The 19,336-nt window shown below is 43.1% G+C and overlaps 1 protein-coding gene across 3 annotated transcripts; it reads right to left on the reverse strand.

Annotated features, from left to right (window-relative positions):
* Positions 1 to 293: 293 nt before the first annotated feature.
* On the reverse strand, positions 294 to 16,969 carry samd4b (sterile alpha motif domain containing 4B). 3 transcript variants are annotated; one of them, XM_087284699.2, is made up of 13 exons: positions 16,872 to 16,969; positions 11,097 to 11,536; positions 10,463 to 10,933; positions 9,224 to 9,466; positions 8,732 to 8,841; positions 6,927 to 7,013; positions 6,574 to 6,844; positions 6,077 to 6,162; positions 4,537 to 4,649; positions 3,915 to 4,122; positions 3,484 to 3,610; positions 1,959 to 2,042; positions 294 to 1,222 (listed from the first exon to the last, which is right to left on the reverse strand). In XM_087284699.2, exons 2-13 carry the CDS (start codon positions 11,290 to 11,292, stop codon positions 1,194 to 1,196), a joined length of 2,025 nt encoding a protein of 674 aa, XP_087140825.1. In that variant the 5' UTR covers positions 11,293 to 11,536; positions 16,872 to 16,969; the 3' UTR covers positions 294 to 1,193. The 3 variants fall into 3 exon arrangements, with proteins under 3 accessions (XP_087140825.1, XP_087140824.1, XP_087140826.1); XM_087284698.1 differs by lacking the exon at positions 16,872 to 16,969 and adding an exon at positions 16,693 to 16,770; XM_087284700.1 differs by lacking the exon at positions 16,872 to 16,969 and adding an exon at positions 16,677 to 16,770.
* Positions 16,970 to 19,336: the final 2,367 nt, after the last annotated feature.

Consider the following 19,336-nt stretch of genomic DNA (forward strand, 5'->3'; position numbering starts at 1 on the left):
GTCAATGAAGCCGGTCATTATATCTCTGTGAAAAACGTCTCCTACTGTTGATTTAGTGGCGTTCGGGACGCGTTCTGGACACACACACACACGCACGCACGCACGCACGCACGCACGCACGCACGCACGCACGCACGCACGCACGCACGCACGCACGCACGCACGCACGCACGCACGCACGCACGCACGCACGCACGCACGCACACACACACACACACACACACACACACACACGCGGCAGTGACCTAACACACAGACTGAACCATTACACCAATGAAGCAAACAAGCTGGACTTCAGTCAATAAAGATTTACTAGACACAGAGCAGCCTCTGAGAGACGTATAAAACAGAAACACACACACACACACACACACACACACACACACACACACACACACACACACACACACGCGCCACTCTGATGCTCCGTAAGGCCGAATGGAGTTTTCACAGACTGTACCATTCCAAGACAAACACAACAGCACAAATGAAGGATCTGAAGCACCGCTCGAACCTCTGGCATGAGAAGGAATCTGATTGGTGGGTTTTTGCATCAGTGAGTCTGTGATTGGCCGTCAGTCACGGAGGGGGGGAGCAAACGCAGCGGATGAGCACAGCTCGATCTCTCTCACACTCTTGGCTTCATAGATCTGCGCATATATAAAAATCATCTGGATAAAGTCTGATGTCCTGCTGTATTCACAGACGCCGGCGGCCCGTAAACATCTGTACGTGGAGATATAAGTGCTAAGAACACCTCTGGTACCTGGACAGAGACAAGAAACCAACCAAAGCCACAGGAGGAAGTCCGTCACCAGAGTTCATGCAGGCAGATGGACACAGGAAGTGATGTAAACGCACATCTAGATGAACGGCCAGGCCCCGGAGCCCTTATTCAGCACCATTCCTCCTCACGGCCAATCAGAACGCTCGCTCACTCGCTCGCTCACTCCACTTCCTGCTCTCCCTTCCGTAATATAATAGTTTTCTGTATTTCCTTTATAATAAACTTAGTTAAGTACAATAAAGTAGAAAAATATTAGAGGACATATACACAGTTAGTGGTGTGTGTGTGTGTGTGTGTGAGCTGTAGTGACTGCTGTGTGTGTGTGTGTATATGTGTGTGTGTGCTGGGCTACTGGAGCGCCGGCCGGATGACGCAGACATCCAGAATCCTCTTCAGCTCTCCATGTTCATATCGTTGACGTTCGGTCCATGCCGTCTGCAGACAGAGGACGACACCTGTGAGTGCTGTGCTCTGATTGGACAATGTGTGCTGTGTTGTGATGGGATTGGCTGGAGTGTGTTGTATTGTGATGTGATTGGCCACTGTATGCTGTGTTTTGATTGGCTTGTTGGTGCTGTGTCGTGATTGGCTGCTGCATGATGTGCTGTAATTGGCCACTGTATGCTGTGCTGTGATTGGCCACTGAATGTTATGTTGTGATTGGATGCTGCATGCTGTGCTGGGATTGGCTATTGAATGCTGTGCTGTGATTGGCTGTTGGTGTTGTACTGTGTTTGATTGGCCAATATGTGCTGTGTTGTGATTGGCTGCTGCGTGCTGTGCTGTGATTGGGTACTGGGTGCTGTAATTGGCTGTATTGTATAGTGTTATATTGTGTTGTGATTGGCCACCGTATGCTGTGTTTTGATTGGCTGTTGGTGCTGTGTTGTGATTGGCCACTGTATGCTGTGTTCTGATTGGATATTAGTGCTGTGTTGTGATTAGCCACTGTATGCTGTGTTGTGATTGGCTGTTCTGCATTTTGTGCTGTGATTGGCCTCTGCGTGCTATGCTGTGCTGTGATTGGCTGCTGCATTTTGTGCTGTAATTGGCCACTCTGTCATGCTGTGTGTTGATTGGCCACTGCATTTCATGTTGTGCTGTGATTGGCTGCTGCACCCTGTGGTGTGATTGGCCACTGTGTGTCATGCTGTGCTGTGATTGGTCGTACCTCCTAAGGCGTGCTCTGTCATGCTGAGGCACAGAGACTCCAGCGTGGGGTTGATCTCCAGATCAGTCCCTGGAACTTGGCATTCTAGGAATGAAAACACCAGCACAGAAATCAGCGAAGAGAGACAGAGATATGGTGATGCTGTCTAATGGCCCGTTTCCACTGAGTGGTACGGTACGGTACCTTACGGTTTGGTACGATTTTAGGCCGTTTCCACTGTCAATAAGCGTACCGAATCAATCCATACCGTACCACTTTTTCAGCACCCTTTCGAAAGGGTACCAAACGGGAGAAAGGGTACAAAGAGGTGGAGCTACACGCGCAGCTGAACGCTGATTGGTTACAGAAATACGTCACAAGCTCGTGGAGCTACACAGAACATAAACAAAGGAACCGCCATGTTTTTTTAAATACAAAGGCGAGACATGGAAATGCTATATGCATATAATAAATGGAATGACCCGGGCTCAAAAAAACCGTGTCGTCGTCTCGACGAACAGACTTGAAGCCTAGAAGAAAAATCTGCCGTGTGCTGTTGTTGCTTTACGAGTCCGTCTAAAAGTGCGAGCGGTATTCGCTTTCTTCCGGGAGCCTGCAGCCGCGTCTATATTTGATATAACGAACTTCTTGAGCTGCTGATAATAACGTGTGTGTGATTATTGAAGTGTCTCCATCATCTGATCCATTCAGAAAGAAAAGGACAAGCGCGAGAGTGAAGCGGGAGTGAAACGCGGAAAAAAAAGAGAAGCCGTCAAAACACAGGAGTAAAACTGTTTCAGCAACCTGAATCATGAACACACTGCCGTGATTATCTTCACCTTTTGGATTATTATGAACTGGGAATGACAGAATGACTCTGTAACAGAGCTGACATGTGCTGCTGAAGATTACACACACAGATGAGAGGTCTGCGCTGACTGTGGGCTCTATTGCGTGTGTTTTTGAACTCGAATAAGCACTAAATGTCTGCTGTGTGTAGTGTTTCTGTAATTAATAATATATCGGAGACTGTAAGGGGCTGTGTGTGTTCATATATGTTCATTTATATATTTATTTTACATAATTACAGACGTTACAGTAGCCTATTTCACACTGTCATTGATCTGCAGTTATAATCAAATCATGTTCATAGGAAGGTTAGTAATGAACATTTATAAACAGGTATTGATGTGTGTGAAGCAGCTGTGTAGTGAGGAGTGCTGCTCATTATGATATGTGAATGACCCGTACAGCTTTACTGTAGACATTTAGAGCGAGCATGACGTCGACTGAAACTTTATCATACACCACGCACACCAAAAGGGCTTTGTGGTGGAAACGCAAGCCTGATAAAGGTGACCCGTACTGACCCGAACCGTACTGTACCAGTCAGTGGAAACGAGCCATAACACAAACACACACCTGTCCTGAGGTCCAAACACACTCCACATTTACAGTCAGTCTTTAATGCTTGTAACCAAAGCAACTCCGATGAGCACATAATATATAGAGAGAGACGCGATGTGTGTGTGTGTGTGTGTGGCACCTTGCTGCTGGAACAGGAGCATGGTCTGAGGAGACGTGTGAACAGGAAGTGAGTGAGTTCTCTGGACTGAACTTCTGCTCTGACTCGGCATACTGTTGCTGCCGCCGGGATTCCCAAACCACAGGTTCTGAAACACACACACACACACACACACACACATAAATATATATATATAAGCTGACTGACACACTCATCTACATCTGTCACCTTTAACCGATGGATGTTTCCTATTTTTTATAAATGTTCTCTTCATCTCAGGGATGTGAACTCTGTATTAAAATATTAATGGTACTTTTATATAATTATACTCTGAATTTATAACACTATCTGCATAATTGAATCATTAGAATTACAATGCAATGTGAGTAGTTATGTAAATGAAGCAGGTTTGAATGTAAGTGTGTGTATGTGTGTGTGTGTGTGTGTCTGACCTGTCGTCCCTGCGCGCTGACAGCAGTAGGGTTGGCGAGTGTGTGTCGCGGGGACGCTCCGCTCAGAGCTCCAGCAGTCATCAGACTGATGCGTCCCGATGGAGGAGCTCCTCGCGGGGGGATCTGGAAGCCTCTCTGCCCCCGCCGGCCCAAACCCGCACTCACAGATCCAGCTGTGGGCAGAGAGTTAGAGCCGTACGCCGGCCACCTGCACGCACACACACAGAGCACTCAATTATTTATTAACAGTATAATCACTCACTATACAAACAAGAACACCCTCCATCATAACCAACACAGACACCTTCATATCTGTCTGTAAATATAAATCCTCAATGATTTGAACAGAATATTCCGCAGTTAGACAGAAGCTGAAGTCACTGCATTTGGGAGCAGAGCTGAGCTCCTCCAGGTGAGTGTGTACCCTGACTCCAGGGGTCAAACAACAGACAGTAAGGTCAAGAGTCTGGCGGTGATCCTGGAGTCAGGTCTATGAAAGTCAAAGAGACAGTCGTGATGTGGTCATATGTGCTGACCCATACTCAGAACTTGTGCTCTGCGTTTTAACCCATCCAAGTGCGTGCACACACACACACACACACACACACACACACACACTCACCCTCTCCGGTACACTGCGCTGTCCATCATGGGTTTCCTGGGAAACAGACGGAGCAGCTTCAACACCTGCTGTTTCCACGACAACAGACGCTTCTTCTGCGTCTCTGTAAACGCCTGCAAACACACACACACACACACACACACACACACACGGTTACTCAACTATCAGGTGTGTGTCTGTGTGTGTACCTGTATGAGTGAACTAGTGTATGTTTGTGTGTGTGTGTTTGTGTGTGTGTGTGTGTGTGTGTGTGTGTGTGTGTGTGTGAGAGAGAAAGCGAGTGAGTGAGGTAGTGTGTGTCTGTGTATGTGAGAGTAAAGTAGAGCGTTTGCGTGTGTGTGAAAGAGACAGAGAGAGAGTGTGTCTGTCTCTATGTGTGTGGTGAAGCCTGGTTTATACTGTCCGCTAGTTCGCTTGAGTGCGCGTGGTGAATGTGACGTCCTCTATGTGTTTGCAGAGGTTGGCTTTAAGTGTGCGTGACATGATTTCGGCTGGCGGAGCTTCCTAAATGTTTTGAGACTGGAGTGAACAGTTCATGCAGCGCCTCGTTTGATTTGAGTTGAATATGAAACACTCTGAAGAGATTTTGGCTGAAACAGTACGCCTGTACACTCCTCTTCATGATCCCTGATCATAGAGATAACCTGATGATCAATCATTCTTGGCTAGAAATTGGGAAAGGAGAATTTATTTTTGTTAAAAGGTTTGGAAAAGCCTGAGGGATGAGTCTGTTAAAGCAAGAAGAGGCCATGGCAAAACCACATACACAATTAGCACTATTTTCCAGCAGTCATAGGTTTGACACTGGTCTATAAGATACAATACTGAATTTAAAACTCTTCAATAGTTACAAGCTAAAATTAAGGAACAAATGATTTCTTTGATAACAGGAAAGGAATATATGAAGCCATCAGTTTACAGTATACTGGTGTCTGTTTCTCTGGGCTTTACTGGTGATGATGGTCAGGCATGTTGGAGCTTTATTGCCTTTATAGCACAAGTAGAGGACAGAAACTAGCCAGACAGTGATGTGAGAATTGTGAAGCGGCCTACATCTAATAAACATCTGTATTCTTTAGTGACTGTCATTTTTTGCTTTTATTCTTGCCATAATGAAAAATATATTGTAGAGCAACCCATGTCATTAATATTTTAATAAACTTTGATAGGTAAAAACTGTCCAATATATGGACAAAAGCAAAAAAAAAACTTGAATGGCTATGAAAATCCTTATAAATATTAAAATAATAAATAAAAATAAGTTTAAATGTTAAAATCTTGAATGATATTAATGGCATGACGTAGTTCTGGAAACTTCCTACTTCTGTTTAACCGTCTGACTTCACGGTGGGTTTCTTTTGACCACCTTGTCGTTTTAAAGAATATCACAACGGTGAACGCAGCGAATATAAAAGCCTCGTCCATTTCGAGAGGTGCGTGCGCCATGCGAAAGTATAAATCCAGCTTGATTGACTTTGTGTGTGTGTGTGTGTGTGTGTGTGTGTGTGTGTGTGTGTGTGTGTGTGTGTGTGTAAGTCACCTCGTGCGTCAGACATTTCTCTAGGAGTTGTAGGTAACAGCTGATGTTCTCCTCATCCGGCCTGGACACCAACAGCTGCGTACACACTGCACACACACGAAATATCCCCGTATGAATCTGACCAGCACAAATCATCTAGGACAGCAGTCCTCAAGCTTGAATATAGATCTGACGATTAAATCTTTATCAAATAAGTTCATTTCATCAACACTTTAATCAGGAAAGTTTAGATAACTGCTTCATTGAGTCTTTGTGAGGATGACGGCACAGAATAGTACACTATTTATATTGGAAAATACCAGTATTGAGCTTACAGTGACATGTAATGGAGCAGTGTGTATGTCTGCCACATAGTGGTTGAACTGGGCATTGCAGTAAAATTATATTAATTATTATATTAATATTAATGAGGTTTATCCCCCAGCCCCTCCTCTGACCACTCCACACAGGTTGCCAGATTAACAACACAAACAATAAGTGTGTGTGTGTGTGTATACCTTTCCCCATCACGCGTGTGAACTGTCCTGTGATGTCTCCGTCAGCAATGGGTGGAGATGAGGACTCTCCGTCACACGCTGGGGGATTGTGAGTCTGAAAGCCCTCCGTTTCCTTCTCTTCACCGGGATTGGCTGCCTTCTCCACAGGTGTAACTCCAGGCTCCACCTCCTTCTGGGCAGCAGTGGGCGGGGCATAGACTTTGATTGGCGTGATGATGATCTGCTGAAGCTCCTGTAAAGCATTCCGGACGTTCCCGCCTTCCAGAATATCCTGAAAGCAACAGAAGCCCCGAGTTCAGAGACGTGTGAACCCACGGCGCAGCTTAAACCCGGCAGACTGATCCATTACTCACCTTTTCTAGAGACCTCAGGACGCTCTGCCGCTCTCGGAGCTTCTGTATGCTCAGAGCGATCTTATGTCGAGCTCCTTTCGTCACGTTCTGCAGGAAACACCAAGCACACAAACAATAAATGCTCAGCTCTGATTGGCCGATGGCATAAAAAGACATTCATCATTGATTTTAGGAAAGTTTTTTTCCTAAGAGGGCGGAGCTTTGTGGTAAAATAAGCCAATGAGGGTGGAGTTTAAATAAATCAATCAGGTGTCTTTGAGGGCGGTGCTTTGAGGATAAATGAGCTAATCAGCATCAATGAGGGTGGAGTTTAAATGAGCGAATCAGCATCAATGAGGGTGGAGTTTTAATGAGCAAATCAGCAATGAGGGTGGAGTTTAAATGAGCGAATCAGCATCAATGAGGGTGGAGTTTAAATGAGCAAATCAGCATCAATGAGGGTGGAGTTTAAATGAGACAATCGTCTATGGTGGGCAGAGCTTTGAGGACAAATGAGCAAATCAGGTGTCAATGAAGGTGGAGTTTAAATTAGCCAATCAGGTGTCATAGAGGGTGGAGTTTTAAAGGCAAACTACCATATCAGAAATCAATGGGGGAGGAGCTTTGAAGCCAAATGAGCCAATCAGTATCACTGAGGGTGAAGCTTTGGGGGCAAATGAGCCAATCAGGTCTTTATGAGGGTGGAGCTTTGAGGTAAAATATGTTAAACAGTACTAATGAGGGCGGAGTTAAAATGAACCAATCAGGTCTCAGAGCATTGAGGTAAAATAAAGGTAATCAGACATAAATGAGGGTGAATTTTAAATCAGCCAATCAGTTGTAATTGAGGGTGGAGCTTCGAGGCGAAATGTGCTAATCAGTATCAATAAGGGTGGAGTTTATATAAACCAATCAGGTATCAATTCATGGTGGAACTGTTAGGGCAAATGAGCCAATTAGGTATCAATTAGGTGTGGTTTAAATCAGCCAATAAGATGTTGATGAGGGCAGAGCTTTCAGGACAACTGAGCAAATCAGGTGTCAATGAGGGCGGAGTTTAAATGAGCCAATCAGGTGTTGTTAAAGGTGGAGCTTTAAAGCCAAATAAGCCAAACAGTATCAGTGAGGGCATGGTTTAAAACAACCAGTCAGGTCTCACTGAGGGTGGAGCTTTGAGGTCAAACGAGCTAATTAGATATCAGTGAGAATGGTATTTAAATGAGCCAATCAGGTGTCAATGAAGGCAGAGCATTTAGGACAAATAACCCAATTAGATGTCTATAAGGGCTAAGCTTTGAAGTGAAATGAGCCAATTAGGTACCGATGGAGGTGTGGTTTAATTGAGCCAAAAAGATGTTGATGAGGGCAGAGCTTTCAGGACAAATCAGGTGTCAATGAGGGTGGAGCTTTAATTACCAATCAGTTGTCTTTAAGGGTGGAGCTTTATGGGCAAATGAGCCAATCAGGAGTCAATGAGGGTGGAGCTTTGAGGAAAAATGAGCAAATCAGTATCATTGAGCTTTGCTTTGAGAGCAAATGAGCCAATCAGGAGTTAATGAGGGCGAAGTTTAAACGAACCAATTTGAAGACAAATAATAAGGCCAATTAGTTGTGTATGAGGGCTACAAGTGAACTGAACCAATCGGGTATCGATGGAGGAGGGGTTTAAATGAACCAACAAGATGTTGATGAGGGCAGAGCTTTGAGGACAAATCAGCCATTCATGTGTCAAGGAGGGCGGAGCTTAAATGAGCCAACTGGTTTTGATAAAGGCGGAGCTTTTATGACAAATGAGCCAATCAGGTGTCAATGAGGGCGGAGCTTACCTGCGACTCCAGATGCTGCTCTGTGAGAATCATCATTTCTTCATACGTCATCTGAGAAAAGAGCGATGCGTATTTATGCAGACGAAGACTCTTCAGCCAGGCCGGCACATCTGGAGGAACAAAACACACACACACACACACACACACACACACACACACACACACACAGAGCAGTAAAGAAACAGTAATTGTGAGTCTGCATGTGATTTCTGCAGCTGCTGCTGTCCTCCAGGGGGCGCAGTTTCACACTGAGAGGCTTCATGACTTAATAAATGAAATGCATTGTTTTCTCCACCATGGCAACCCGGAGTACTGAAATATAATTGGCTAAACAATGCTAGAGATCAAAACAAAGACAGACACATCAGGGTGAGTATTTTATGGCACAATTAAATACATGTGTGAACTACTTTGAGTACAGATGGACATCCGCTAGCGCACAACTGAATAGCGTAAATATCAGAACTGTAGAGTACACCGCATGATCTCCACCTTTCATGCCGCTGCCGTCCTCCTGGAAAGTGTTGCGCATGTTGGTCTGTTCCTCCGTCTGCTCGCTGCCGGACGACGCCACGCTGCTCTGCGGAGAGAGGGGGGCATGTTCAGCCCCAGACATGCCCTGACAGACCACGCCCTCATCCTGGCTCAGCCAATCAGAGCTGCAGGCCGTTTGATTGGCAGGCGCAAGTGACATCGAGGGCTTCAGTGGGCTCGGCTGCACCTGACCAGGCAGTCCTGTGGAGCAGATATTCACCTATTTATTATATCAACATTATTTCATTATTTTTTATGAAATATCACATTAAAAATATGCTTAATGATGCACATAAATATAGAAAATGTACATGATAAAGCACACACTTGAGTAATATTGTATAAATAAAACTGCAGTGAACACATTTAGTGACTAAAGTCTGTGCATGTGCTTCAATAATTATTATTATTAGTGTGTACTTGGACTAAAAATCAGAATATATCAATTTACAAACTGTATTGTAGTAAATAAATCATACAAACAATGCTCAGCTCTGATTGGCCGATGGCAAAAATAACATTTTTTATTGATTTTAGGAATGTTTTTACCTAAACGGCGGAGCTTTGAAGTAAAATGAGCCAATGAGGGCGGAGTTTAAATGAATCAATCAGGTGTCTATGAGGACGGTGCTTTGAGGACAAATGAGCCAATCAGCATCAATGAGGGTGGAGTTTAAATGAGCCAATCAGTGTCGATGAGGGTGAAGTTTAAATGAGCCAATCGTGTGTTGAGGGCAGAGCTTTGAGGACAAATGGGCAAATCAGGTGTCAATTAGAGTTTAAATTAGCCGATCAGCTGTCATTGAGGGTAGAGTTTTGAGGCCAAATTACCATATCAGAAATCAATGAGGACAGAGCTTTGAGGACAAATGAGCCAGTCAGGTGTCAATGAAGGTAGATTTTAAATTAGCCAATCAGCTGTCATTGAGGGTGGAGTTGAGGCCAAATGAGCCAATCAGTATCACTGAGGGTGGGGCTTTGAGGGCAAATGAGCCAATCAGGTGTCAATGAGGGTGGAGCACTGAGGGCAAATGAGCCAATCAGTATCATTGAGGGTGGAGCTTTGAGGGCAAACATCTGCATATTATTCAATAACATTACTGAAATGAATATAAAAACTCAATAACTGTCTACATAAGTATGTAAATAGACTTAAAGAATCTGTACCCGCTGTACTCTTGCAGGTCAGTGGCTTACCTGTGCTGCTGCTGTTGACAGGTGAGCTGACTCCACCCGCCGCAGGGAAAGGCATGTGTCCGTTGTGCGCGGCCGGCGAGCTGCATGTGGACGGCAGCTTCTCCTGCCAGCTGTAGCCGCTCTCCAGAGCCTCGGCGGAGCAGGGCCACTCGTCCGACCCCTGCCGGCAGTGATGGTACGGCCCGGGGGGCGGCGGCCGCGCAGACAGCTGCTCCTCCAGGTGGTTGAGCCACATGGCCAGCGAGGTGCGGTCCTCCAGCGTGGTGGCCGGATGGATGAGGGCGTAGGACAGCAGCTGCCGGCTCTCCTCCACGAACAGGCTGCTCTCGATGGTGTGGCTCAGCACCTTCTGCAGCAGATGCATGTACTCGCACTTGGCTTCGCTGTTGCGCGGCTGCAGCAGGGGCAGATGCGACAGCAGCAGAGACACCACCTTCTCCTTGGGCTCCTGCTGCCACTGGCTGACGATGGCTGCACACAGGAGGAGAGATCATACACAATAACCGTTATTATCCAGGGTGTATATACAGGAGTGAATTCAATACCTTATAATAGATCTGCATATAATACGTACGCTCATGTGATATTAAAGCGATTTCTGCACATTGAAGATAATAATCAAGTGTTCACATACCTGCATTGTTGGCTTCGGCCTCCAGTATGTGTATCTCTGTGCAGTCGGCCAGCCAGTGGTCCAGACAGATGTGCAGAAACCGGGCCTGGGTCCGAGAAACCCGCTTCAGCAGTGACAGCAGTGCCACCGTCTGCTCGCACTCATTCCAGCCCTTAAACCAGTCCGTCAAAACGCCCACCTGGTCCCGGAACATCATGGCGAGTCTCTTCACGCTCGGGGGCGAGGCTGAAGGAAGGGGCGGGCCTTGTATAAACTGGGGCGGGGTTACAGGCAGTGCTCCAGTCCACTCACAGATGCATCGGAAAGCCCTCACATGGTTCTGGAGCACAGCGGACACCACCGGGGTTTGGGCTCAGGGTTCGACAGTACAGCGAGACGGAGGTCCCGTGAGGAACACAGGCGTCTCTAATGCATCTTCACTCATACACGGACACCGGCAGCTGCAGATACACACAGACACACACACATCAGATAAAATGCCAGAGCCGTCTGAAACACACACACACACACACACACACACACACACACACACACATCTGTCTCAGATTATCACAGAGCCGCACATAATCAGATTCACACCATCCTGCAGACCACAGCAACTCTCAGTGGCGGATTACAGCCATCGCTACAGCTGACCTACACACACACACACACACACACACACACACACACTTCAGATGATTGCAGATGTAAGGGAAATCAAGTAAGACAGAGAAAAACAGTCAGATAGGGGGGCTGCACGATATTGCGAAAATTTTGACGTATATATATTTGACTATGAATAAAATCATTTCATTAACTTATAGATTGGGATGATCAAGTCTGTTTCTATGCATTACTGGAGAGCTTAACAGTAATCAGTTACAGAAATTGAACAATCAAATGTAAAGTACCAGGGTCATCATTGTATAAATGACTTTAAAATAATTATATCTTTATCTTTTAATCTTTAATAAATAATTTAATGTGACTCTTGCAGATTCACACATTGCCATATCGATGTTCAAACTGTGCAGCCCTACAGTCAGATGAGAAAGAAAGATGTCAGACGAGAGATTAATACAGTCAGATGAGGTGTACAAATCACAGTATGATAAAGTCGAAGCATATACAGAATACAGCTGGGAGTAATCCAGTCAGATGAGGTGTAAAATCAGGAAACGGTGAATAAAGTCATATGAGGTTGAAAACGGGAGTGATTACATTCAAGAGAGGTGTAAAATCAGTCAAACAGAGTAAAACAGAGTAATACAGTCAGATGAGGAGTACTACATGCAGATGAGAGGTAAATACAGTCAGATGAGGTGTAAAAAATACCAGACGGTAAATACAGTCAGATGAAGATAAATAGCGAAGGAGTAATTACAGTCAAAAGATATACAGAATACAATCAGCTAAGATGAAATACAGTCAGATGAGGTGTGAAATCAGGAAACGCTAAAATACATTCATTCATTAATTTTCTTGTCGGCTTAGTCCCTTTTTTAATCCGGGGTCACCACAGCGGAATGAACCGCCAACTTATCAAGCAAGTTTTTACGCAGCGGATGCCTTTCCAGCCGCAACCCATCTCTGGGAAAACGGTAAATACAGTCAAATGAAAATACCGGAGGAGTTTTTACAGAAATACAGTCAGATGAGGAGTACTACAGGCAGATGAGGTGTAAATACAGTCAGATGAGGAGTACTACAGGCAGATGAGGTGTAAATACAGTCAGATGAGGAGTACTACAGGCAGATGAGGTGTAAATACAGTCAGATGAGGAGTACTACAGGCAGATGAGGTGTAAATACAGTCAGATGAGGAGTACTACAGGCAGATGAGGTGTAAATACAGTCAGATGAGGAGTACTACAGGCAGATGAGGTGTAAATACAGTCAGATGATAAGTACTACAGGCAGATGAGGTGTAAATACAGTCAGATGAGGAGTACTACAGGCAGATGAGGTGTAAATACAGTCAGATGAGGAGTACTACAGGCAGATGAGGTGTAAATACAGTCAGATGAGGAGTACTACAGGCAGATGAGGTGTAAATACAGTCAGATGATAAGTACTACAGGCAGATGAGGTGTAAATACAGTCAGATGAGGAGTACTACAGGCAGATGAGGTGTAAATACAGTCAGAAAAGGTGTAAAAATCATAGGATGGTAAATACAGTCAAGTGTGGAGTAATACAGTCAAATGAGGAGTACTACAGGCAGATGAGGAGTAATAAATAAATAAATTATTAGGTTAAAAATAGAAGTAAAAACAATCAAGAGAGATGTAAAATCAGTCATAAGAGGGTAAATACAGTAAAACGAGGAGTAATACAGTCAGATGAGGAGTACTACAGGCAGATGAGGTGTAAATACAGTCAGATGAGGAGTACTACAGGCAGATGAGGTGTAAATACAGTCAGATGATAAGTACTACAGGCAGATGAGGTGTAAATACAGTCAGATGAGGAGTACTACAGGCAGATGAGGTGTAAATACAGTCAGATGATAAGTACTACAGGCAGATGAGGTGTAAATACAGTCAGAAAAGGTGTAAAAATCATAGGATGGTAAATACAGTCAAGTGTGGAGTAATACAGTCAAATGAGGAGTACTACAGGCAGATGAGGAGTAATAAATAAATAAATTATTAGGTTAAAAATAGAAGTAAAAACAATCAAGAGAGATGTAAAATCAGTCATAAGAGGGTAAATACAGTAAAACGAGGAGTAATACAGTCAGATGAGGAGTACTACAGGGAGAAGAGGTGTAAGAATAATAGGATGGCAAATACAGTCAGAAGAGGATAAATAGCGGAGGAGTAATTACAGTCAAAAGATATACAGAATACAATCAGCTGAGAAGAAATACAGTCAGATGAGGTGTAAAAATGATAGGATGGTAAATACAGTCAGATAAGAGTACCGGAGGAGTAATAACAGTTTAAAGATATACAGACTACAATCAGTTAAGGAGTAATGCAGGCAGATGAGGCTTGAAATCAGGTAACAGTAAAAAAACAAACAGTAAAAACAGTGGGATGAGGTTGTAAATGGGAGTGATTACTGTCAAGAGGTGTAAAATCAGTCAGAGGAGGGTAAACAGTCAAACATGGTGAAAAATCAGAAAACAGATAATAAGGTCAGATGAGCACAGATACAGGAGGAGTAATTCATTAGTATTAGAGGTGTAAAATCAATCAAGAGGGTAACTACAGTCGGACAAGGGGTAATTCATATTCTGATGTAGATAATTATATGAGGAGAAACTACAGTCAAAACAAGTGCAAAAACAGACAAGGAAAATACAGTCAGACGAGAGGTAAAACCAGTTAATCACTGGTAAACACAACAAGATAGCAAAATCTGAATATGGTTAATACAGACAGATGAGGGTAAATATAGGTGGAGGAATTACAGTCAAACGAGGAGTACAGTCACATGTGAAAAAATACAATCAGATGAGGATAAATACAGTCAGATGATGATAAATATAAGTGGAGCAATTACAGTCGAAAGAGTAAATACTAAATACAGTCAAACGATGAGTAAAGTCAGATGAGGATAAATACAGTCAGATAAAGATACATTAAGGTGGAGTAATTACAGTCGAAAGAGGGTAAATAGTCAAAGGAGGAGTACTACAGTCAGATGAGGATAAATATAGGTGGAGTAACTACATTCAAAAAAGGTCAAAAGAGGTTAAATACAGTCAAACAATAAGTACAACATGGCAGATGAGGATAAACACAGACGTAATTGTTATCCAAACATATGTAAAATCAGTCAGACAAGGGGAAATACAGTCAGATCAGGTGTAAAATCAGAGGACGGTAAATACAGTCATATAAGAAGTACTACAGTCAGATGGTGATAAATATAGGTGGAGTAATTATAGTTGAAAGAGTGTAAATACAGTCAAATGAGGAGTACTACAGTCAGATGTGGAGAAATACAGTCAGATGTGGAGAAATACAGTCACATGATGATACATAAAGTTGGGGTAATTATAGTTGAAAGAGGTTAAATACAGCCAAACAATGAGTACTACAGGCAAATGAGGATATATATATATATATATATATATATATATATATATATATATATATATATATATATATATACAGGAGTAATTATAATCCAGACATATGTTAAATCAGTTAGTGGAGGAGGGGAAATCAGAGTAATTACAGTCAGAAGAGGTGTACAAATCAGTCAGAGGAGGGATATGTAAAGATATGTAAAATCAGAGGAGGAAAAATACAGTCAGATGAGGTGTAAAATCAGAGGATGGTAAATACAGTAAGATAAGAATAAACCTAGGATTAATTACAATTAAAAGAGGAGTAAAAATCTGTGAAAGGATGGTATATACGGGAGCAATTACAGTCTAAAGATATATAAAATCAGTCAGAGGGCTAATTACAGGCAGACCAGGTGCAAAATAAAGAAAAGGGTAAATACAGTCAGACGAGGGGTTATTACAATAAGACGAGGGTGAACAAAGTGTGAAATCAGTTTGTCATGGGTAAATACAGACAGATATGATAAGAATCAGTCAGAGGAAGACAGATAGAGTCAGAGGATAGAAGGTAGAATACATACAGTCAGAAGAAGGAAAATACAGCGAAAACAGGCTAAAGACTGAGTTAAAATCAGTAAATGGTGCAATTTGTAAACAGGACAAAATCTGCCAGACGAAGTCTCAATAATAATTAAAAAACTATATAAGAATATGCAGACGAGGTGTAAAAAATGACTAATGGCGTAAACTCAGATGAGGGTCAAGCCGTAAAGGTAAAGTTCACAAACAAAACTGAGGCGAACTCCAGACAAATCTGAACTGAGTCATACAGGAGTAAATCAGTCAGATGCTGGAGTAATATACACAACACATGAGTAAACAGAGGAGGAGTGCACTCTGTCAGATACAGTACAATCATTTATACATGGAGTAAACTCTGCACAAATGAACTGAATAGAGTCAGAAGAAGAGCACTTTCAGTCAGATCACGGCTAGGTTGGAGCAGAATTCACCAACATGAATGGAAAATAGAGTAAGACTGAGGTAAACCCTGTCAGAGGTGTACAAATCACACAGATGGGGCGTGAATTCAAGAAACCGAGTAAATCAGCAAGACAGAGGAGCATTCCGGCAGATTAGGGCTACAAGCAGACATACAATGGAGAAATCTGATAGATGAAGGTTAAAAGTGGAATGAGCTCAGTGTGAAATCAAAATAATTAATAACGTTATATGGATGAGAGGCGGCGGAGTCTCGATAGCCGCTGTTAGCTTTAAAACACACACACACATATATATTGACGCCATACACTATAAAACACACATACAATGGTGGGAATTGTTAAATAATAATCAGTGGCCTATACATAAAAATTATAAATCCTCAATTAAAGCAGAAATGAAATAAAATGAGCACTGAAGCGCGGCTAATAGGCCTGATGCTAAAGCTAATGCTAACAGCAATCTGACTAAACACAACAACGTAAACACACTCACCCATACACACATTCTCATTCTTTCACACACATATTCATGAGATCTTTCTCTCACACACACACCAGAATACAACGTACATCAATAATAACACACCTGATTCCGCAATAACGCGGAGTTTACGAGGAGAGCATCGCAAAGGCTCACTACAGCACAACCCCGGCGCTAACACACACACACACACACACACACACAGAAGAAACCCATTCACACACTCACTCACTCACACACACTCTCTCTCTCTCTCTCTCTGTGTCGCGCGCACACACACTTACTGATGGTCAGGCGTGTGTAGAGTGTGTAAACACGGCGGTGATGTAGAACAGGCTGGAGATCAGTGAACAGCAGCTCTACAGAATAACACACACACACATAGGGAGAGAGAGATAGACAGCCAGAAAGAGAGAGAGAGAGAGAGAGAGAGAGAGAGAGAGAGTGAGAGAGAGATTCACTCAACACTCATTGAGCAAGTTTAATTTAGTTTAGTTCAGTTCAGTTGATCTAAAATTAATTAAATTGAACTGACCATGCATGATTTATGTGTGTGTGTGTGTGTGTGTGTGTGTGTGTGTGTGTGTGTGTGTTTTATTCAGTTGTGGTCAGTTTCAATTTGTTTTGGTTAGTTCCTTTATTTCTCAGGGGTCACCACAGTGGAATGAACCACCAACTATTCCAGCATATGTTTTACACAGACAGCGGATGCCCTTCCATCAGGAACCCAGTACTGGGAAACACCCATACACACTAATTCACACACACTCATGCACTACGGTTAGTTTAGTTGATCAGTTCCCCTATAGCGCATGTGTTTGGACTGTGGGGAAAACCGGAGCACCCGGAGGAAACCCACGCCAACACGGGGAGAACATGCAAACTCCACACAGAAACACCAACTGACCCAGCCGGGACTCAAACCAGAGACCTTCTTGCTGCTGGGCCACAGTGTGACACCATTGAGCCACTATGCCTCCCTCAGTTCAGTTTAGGCTTAGTTCAATTTCAGTCAGTTCAAATAAATACATTTTAGTTTATTTTATTGTGACTTTAGTAAATGTACAGTTCAGTTCTAGTGAGTTAGTGAGTCAGTAAAGATTCAGTTCAATTCTGCTCAGCATGTTCACTTCAATCCGATTCAATTTGGTTAAGTCAATTAAACTTAGAACAATCCAAATTAGGCAAGTTTAATTCAATTCTAGTTAATCCAATTCTATTTCAGCTCACTTAAGTTCTGTTTAATTAAGTTTGGTTTTCTTCAATGACATTTAATTTGTTTCTGTAAACCTCAGTTTAAGTCAGTAGATATATTCAGTTCAGTTCAGAAGAGTTCACTCATGTCTGGTTCTATTCAGTTCAGGGCAGTTCAGATCAATTCAATATAATTTATTCAGCCTTGGTTGAGTTCAGGTGTGTGTTCAGATCCATTCTGCACTCAGTTCAGTTTAGTTAAGTTAAACCCAATCCCATTCATATCAGTTAAATATAATTCTGTTCATGACAGTCTGATTCAGTCATTCAAGTGTTGGCCTGGGTTTCCTCCGAGTGATGAACTAAACTGGCCATAGTGTATGAGTGTGTTTGTGAGTGAATGAGTGTGTTTGGGTGTTTTCCAATACTAGGTTGTAGCTAGTAGGGTATCCACTGTGTAAAACATATGATGGAATAGTAGGTGGTTCATTCCTCTGTGGCGATCTCTGAATAATAAGGGAGTAAGCTGAAGGAGAATGAATAAATAATGAGAACATGAGAATGTATAATTTTATTATATATATATTTAGCTATAAATGAAACAAACTGCAGTGCTGAGATCTCAGCTCTACTGTACATCTGAAGCATGTGTTTATACAATATCTGCACTGCACAGATGTTCTGCATGGATCTCAGCGGTATTGACAAAATGACTTTTAAAATATAAAATTACTTCTCATTTCTGAGTCGCCCGCTCCTGACTGACTAAAACATGCACGTCAAGCAATGATATGGTGATAATACTCGACGTAGCTGTTTTCACACTAGTAGTGTCTGAGAGAGACACGCACTGTATATTCTGTACTTTAGATGATCAGCAGTACAGCAGTGCTGCCCCCTGCTGGAGGAACAAACACTGCAGATCCACACAATAGTATCAGGATGCAGGCATGCAGTGTCAGAAACAACACACTCTACAGAGCAGGGATGGGCAAACTCGGTTCTGGAGGCCCGGTGTCCTGCACAATTTAGCTCCAACTTTAATCAAACAGAGTCGAGGAGAACAGAGTTCAGCATAACAGAGTGGAGGATAACAGAGTCCAGGATAACAGAGTCGAGGGTAACAGAGTCCAGGATAACAGAGTCGAGGGTAACAGAGTCCAGGATAACAGAGTTCAGCATAACAGAGTCCAGGATAACAGAGTCCAGGATAACAGAGTCCAGGATAACTGAGTCCAGGATAATAGAGTGGAGGATAACAGAGTGGAGGATAACAGAGTCGAGGATAACAGATTCGAGGATAACAGAGTTGAGGATAACAGAGTGGAGGATAACAGAGTGGAGGATAACAGAGTGGAGGATAACAGAGTGGAGGATAACAGAGTGGAGGATAACAGATTCGAGGATAACAGATTCGAGGATAACAGAGTTGAGGATAACAGAGTCGAGGATAACAGAGTCGAGGATAACAGGGTGGAGGATAACAGAGTGGAGGATAACAGATTCGAGGATAACAGAGTTCAGCATAACAGAGTGGAGGATAACAGAGTGGAGG

This window comes from Danio rerio, chromosome 15 (assembly GCF_052040795.2).
Source record: "Danio rerio strain M-AB ecotype USA chromosome 15, GRCz13ab, whole genome shotgun sequence".
NCBI lineage: Eukaryota > Metazoa > Chordata > Actinopteri > Cypriniformes > Danionidae > Danio > Danio rerio.

Bases quoted from the DNA above. Each gene is read 5' to 3' on its own strand.
- samd4b (XM_087284699.2), bottom strand. From the start codon at position 11,292: ATGATGTTCCGGGACCAGGTGGGCGTTTTGACGGACTGGTTTAAGGGC. The intron at 10,934-11,096 runs GTATGTGAACAC...TCCTGTGTGCAG, and splicing joins GGCCGAAGCCAACAATGCAG to CCATCGTCAGCCAGTGGCAG. The intron at 4,123-4,536 runs GTGAGTGTGTGT...GTGTGCGTGCAG, and splicing joins AGCGCAGTGTACCGGAGAGG to GTGGCCGGCGTACGGCTCTA.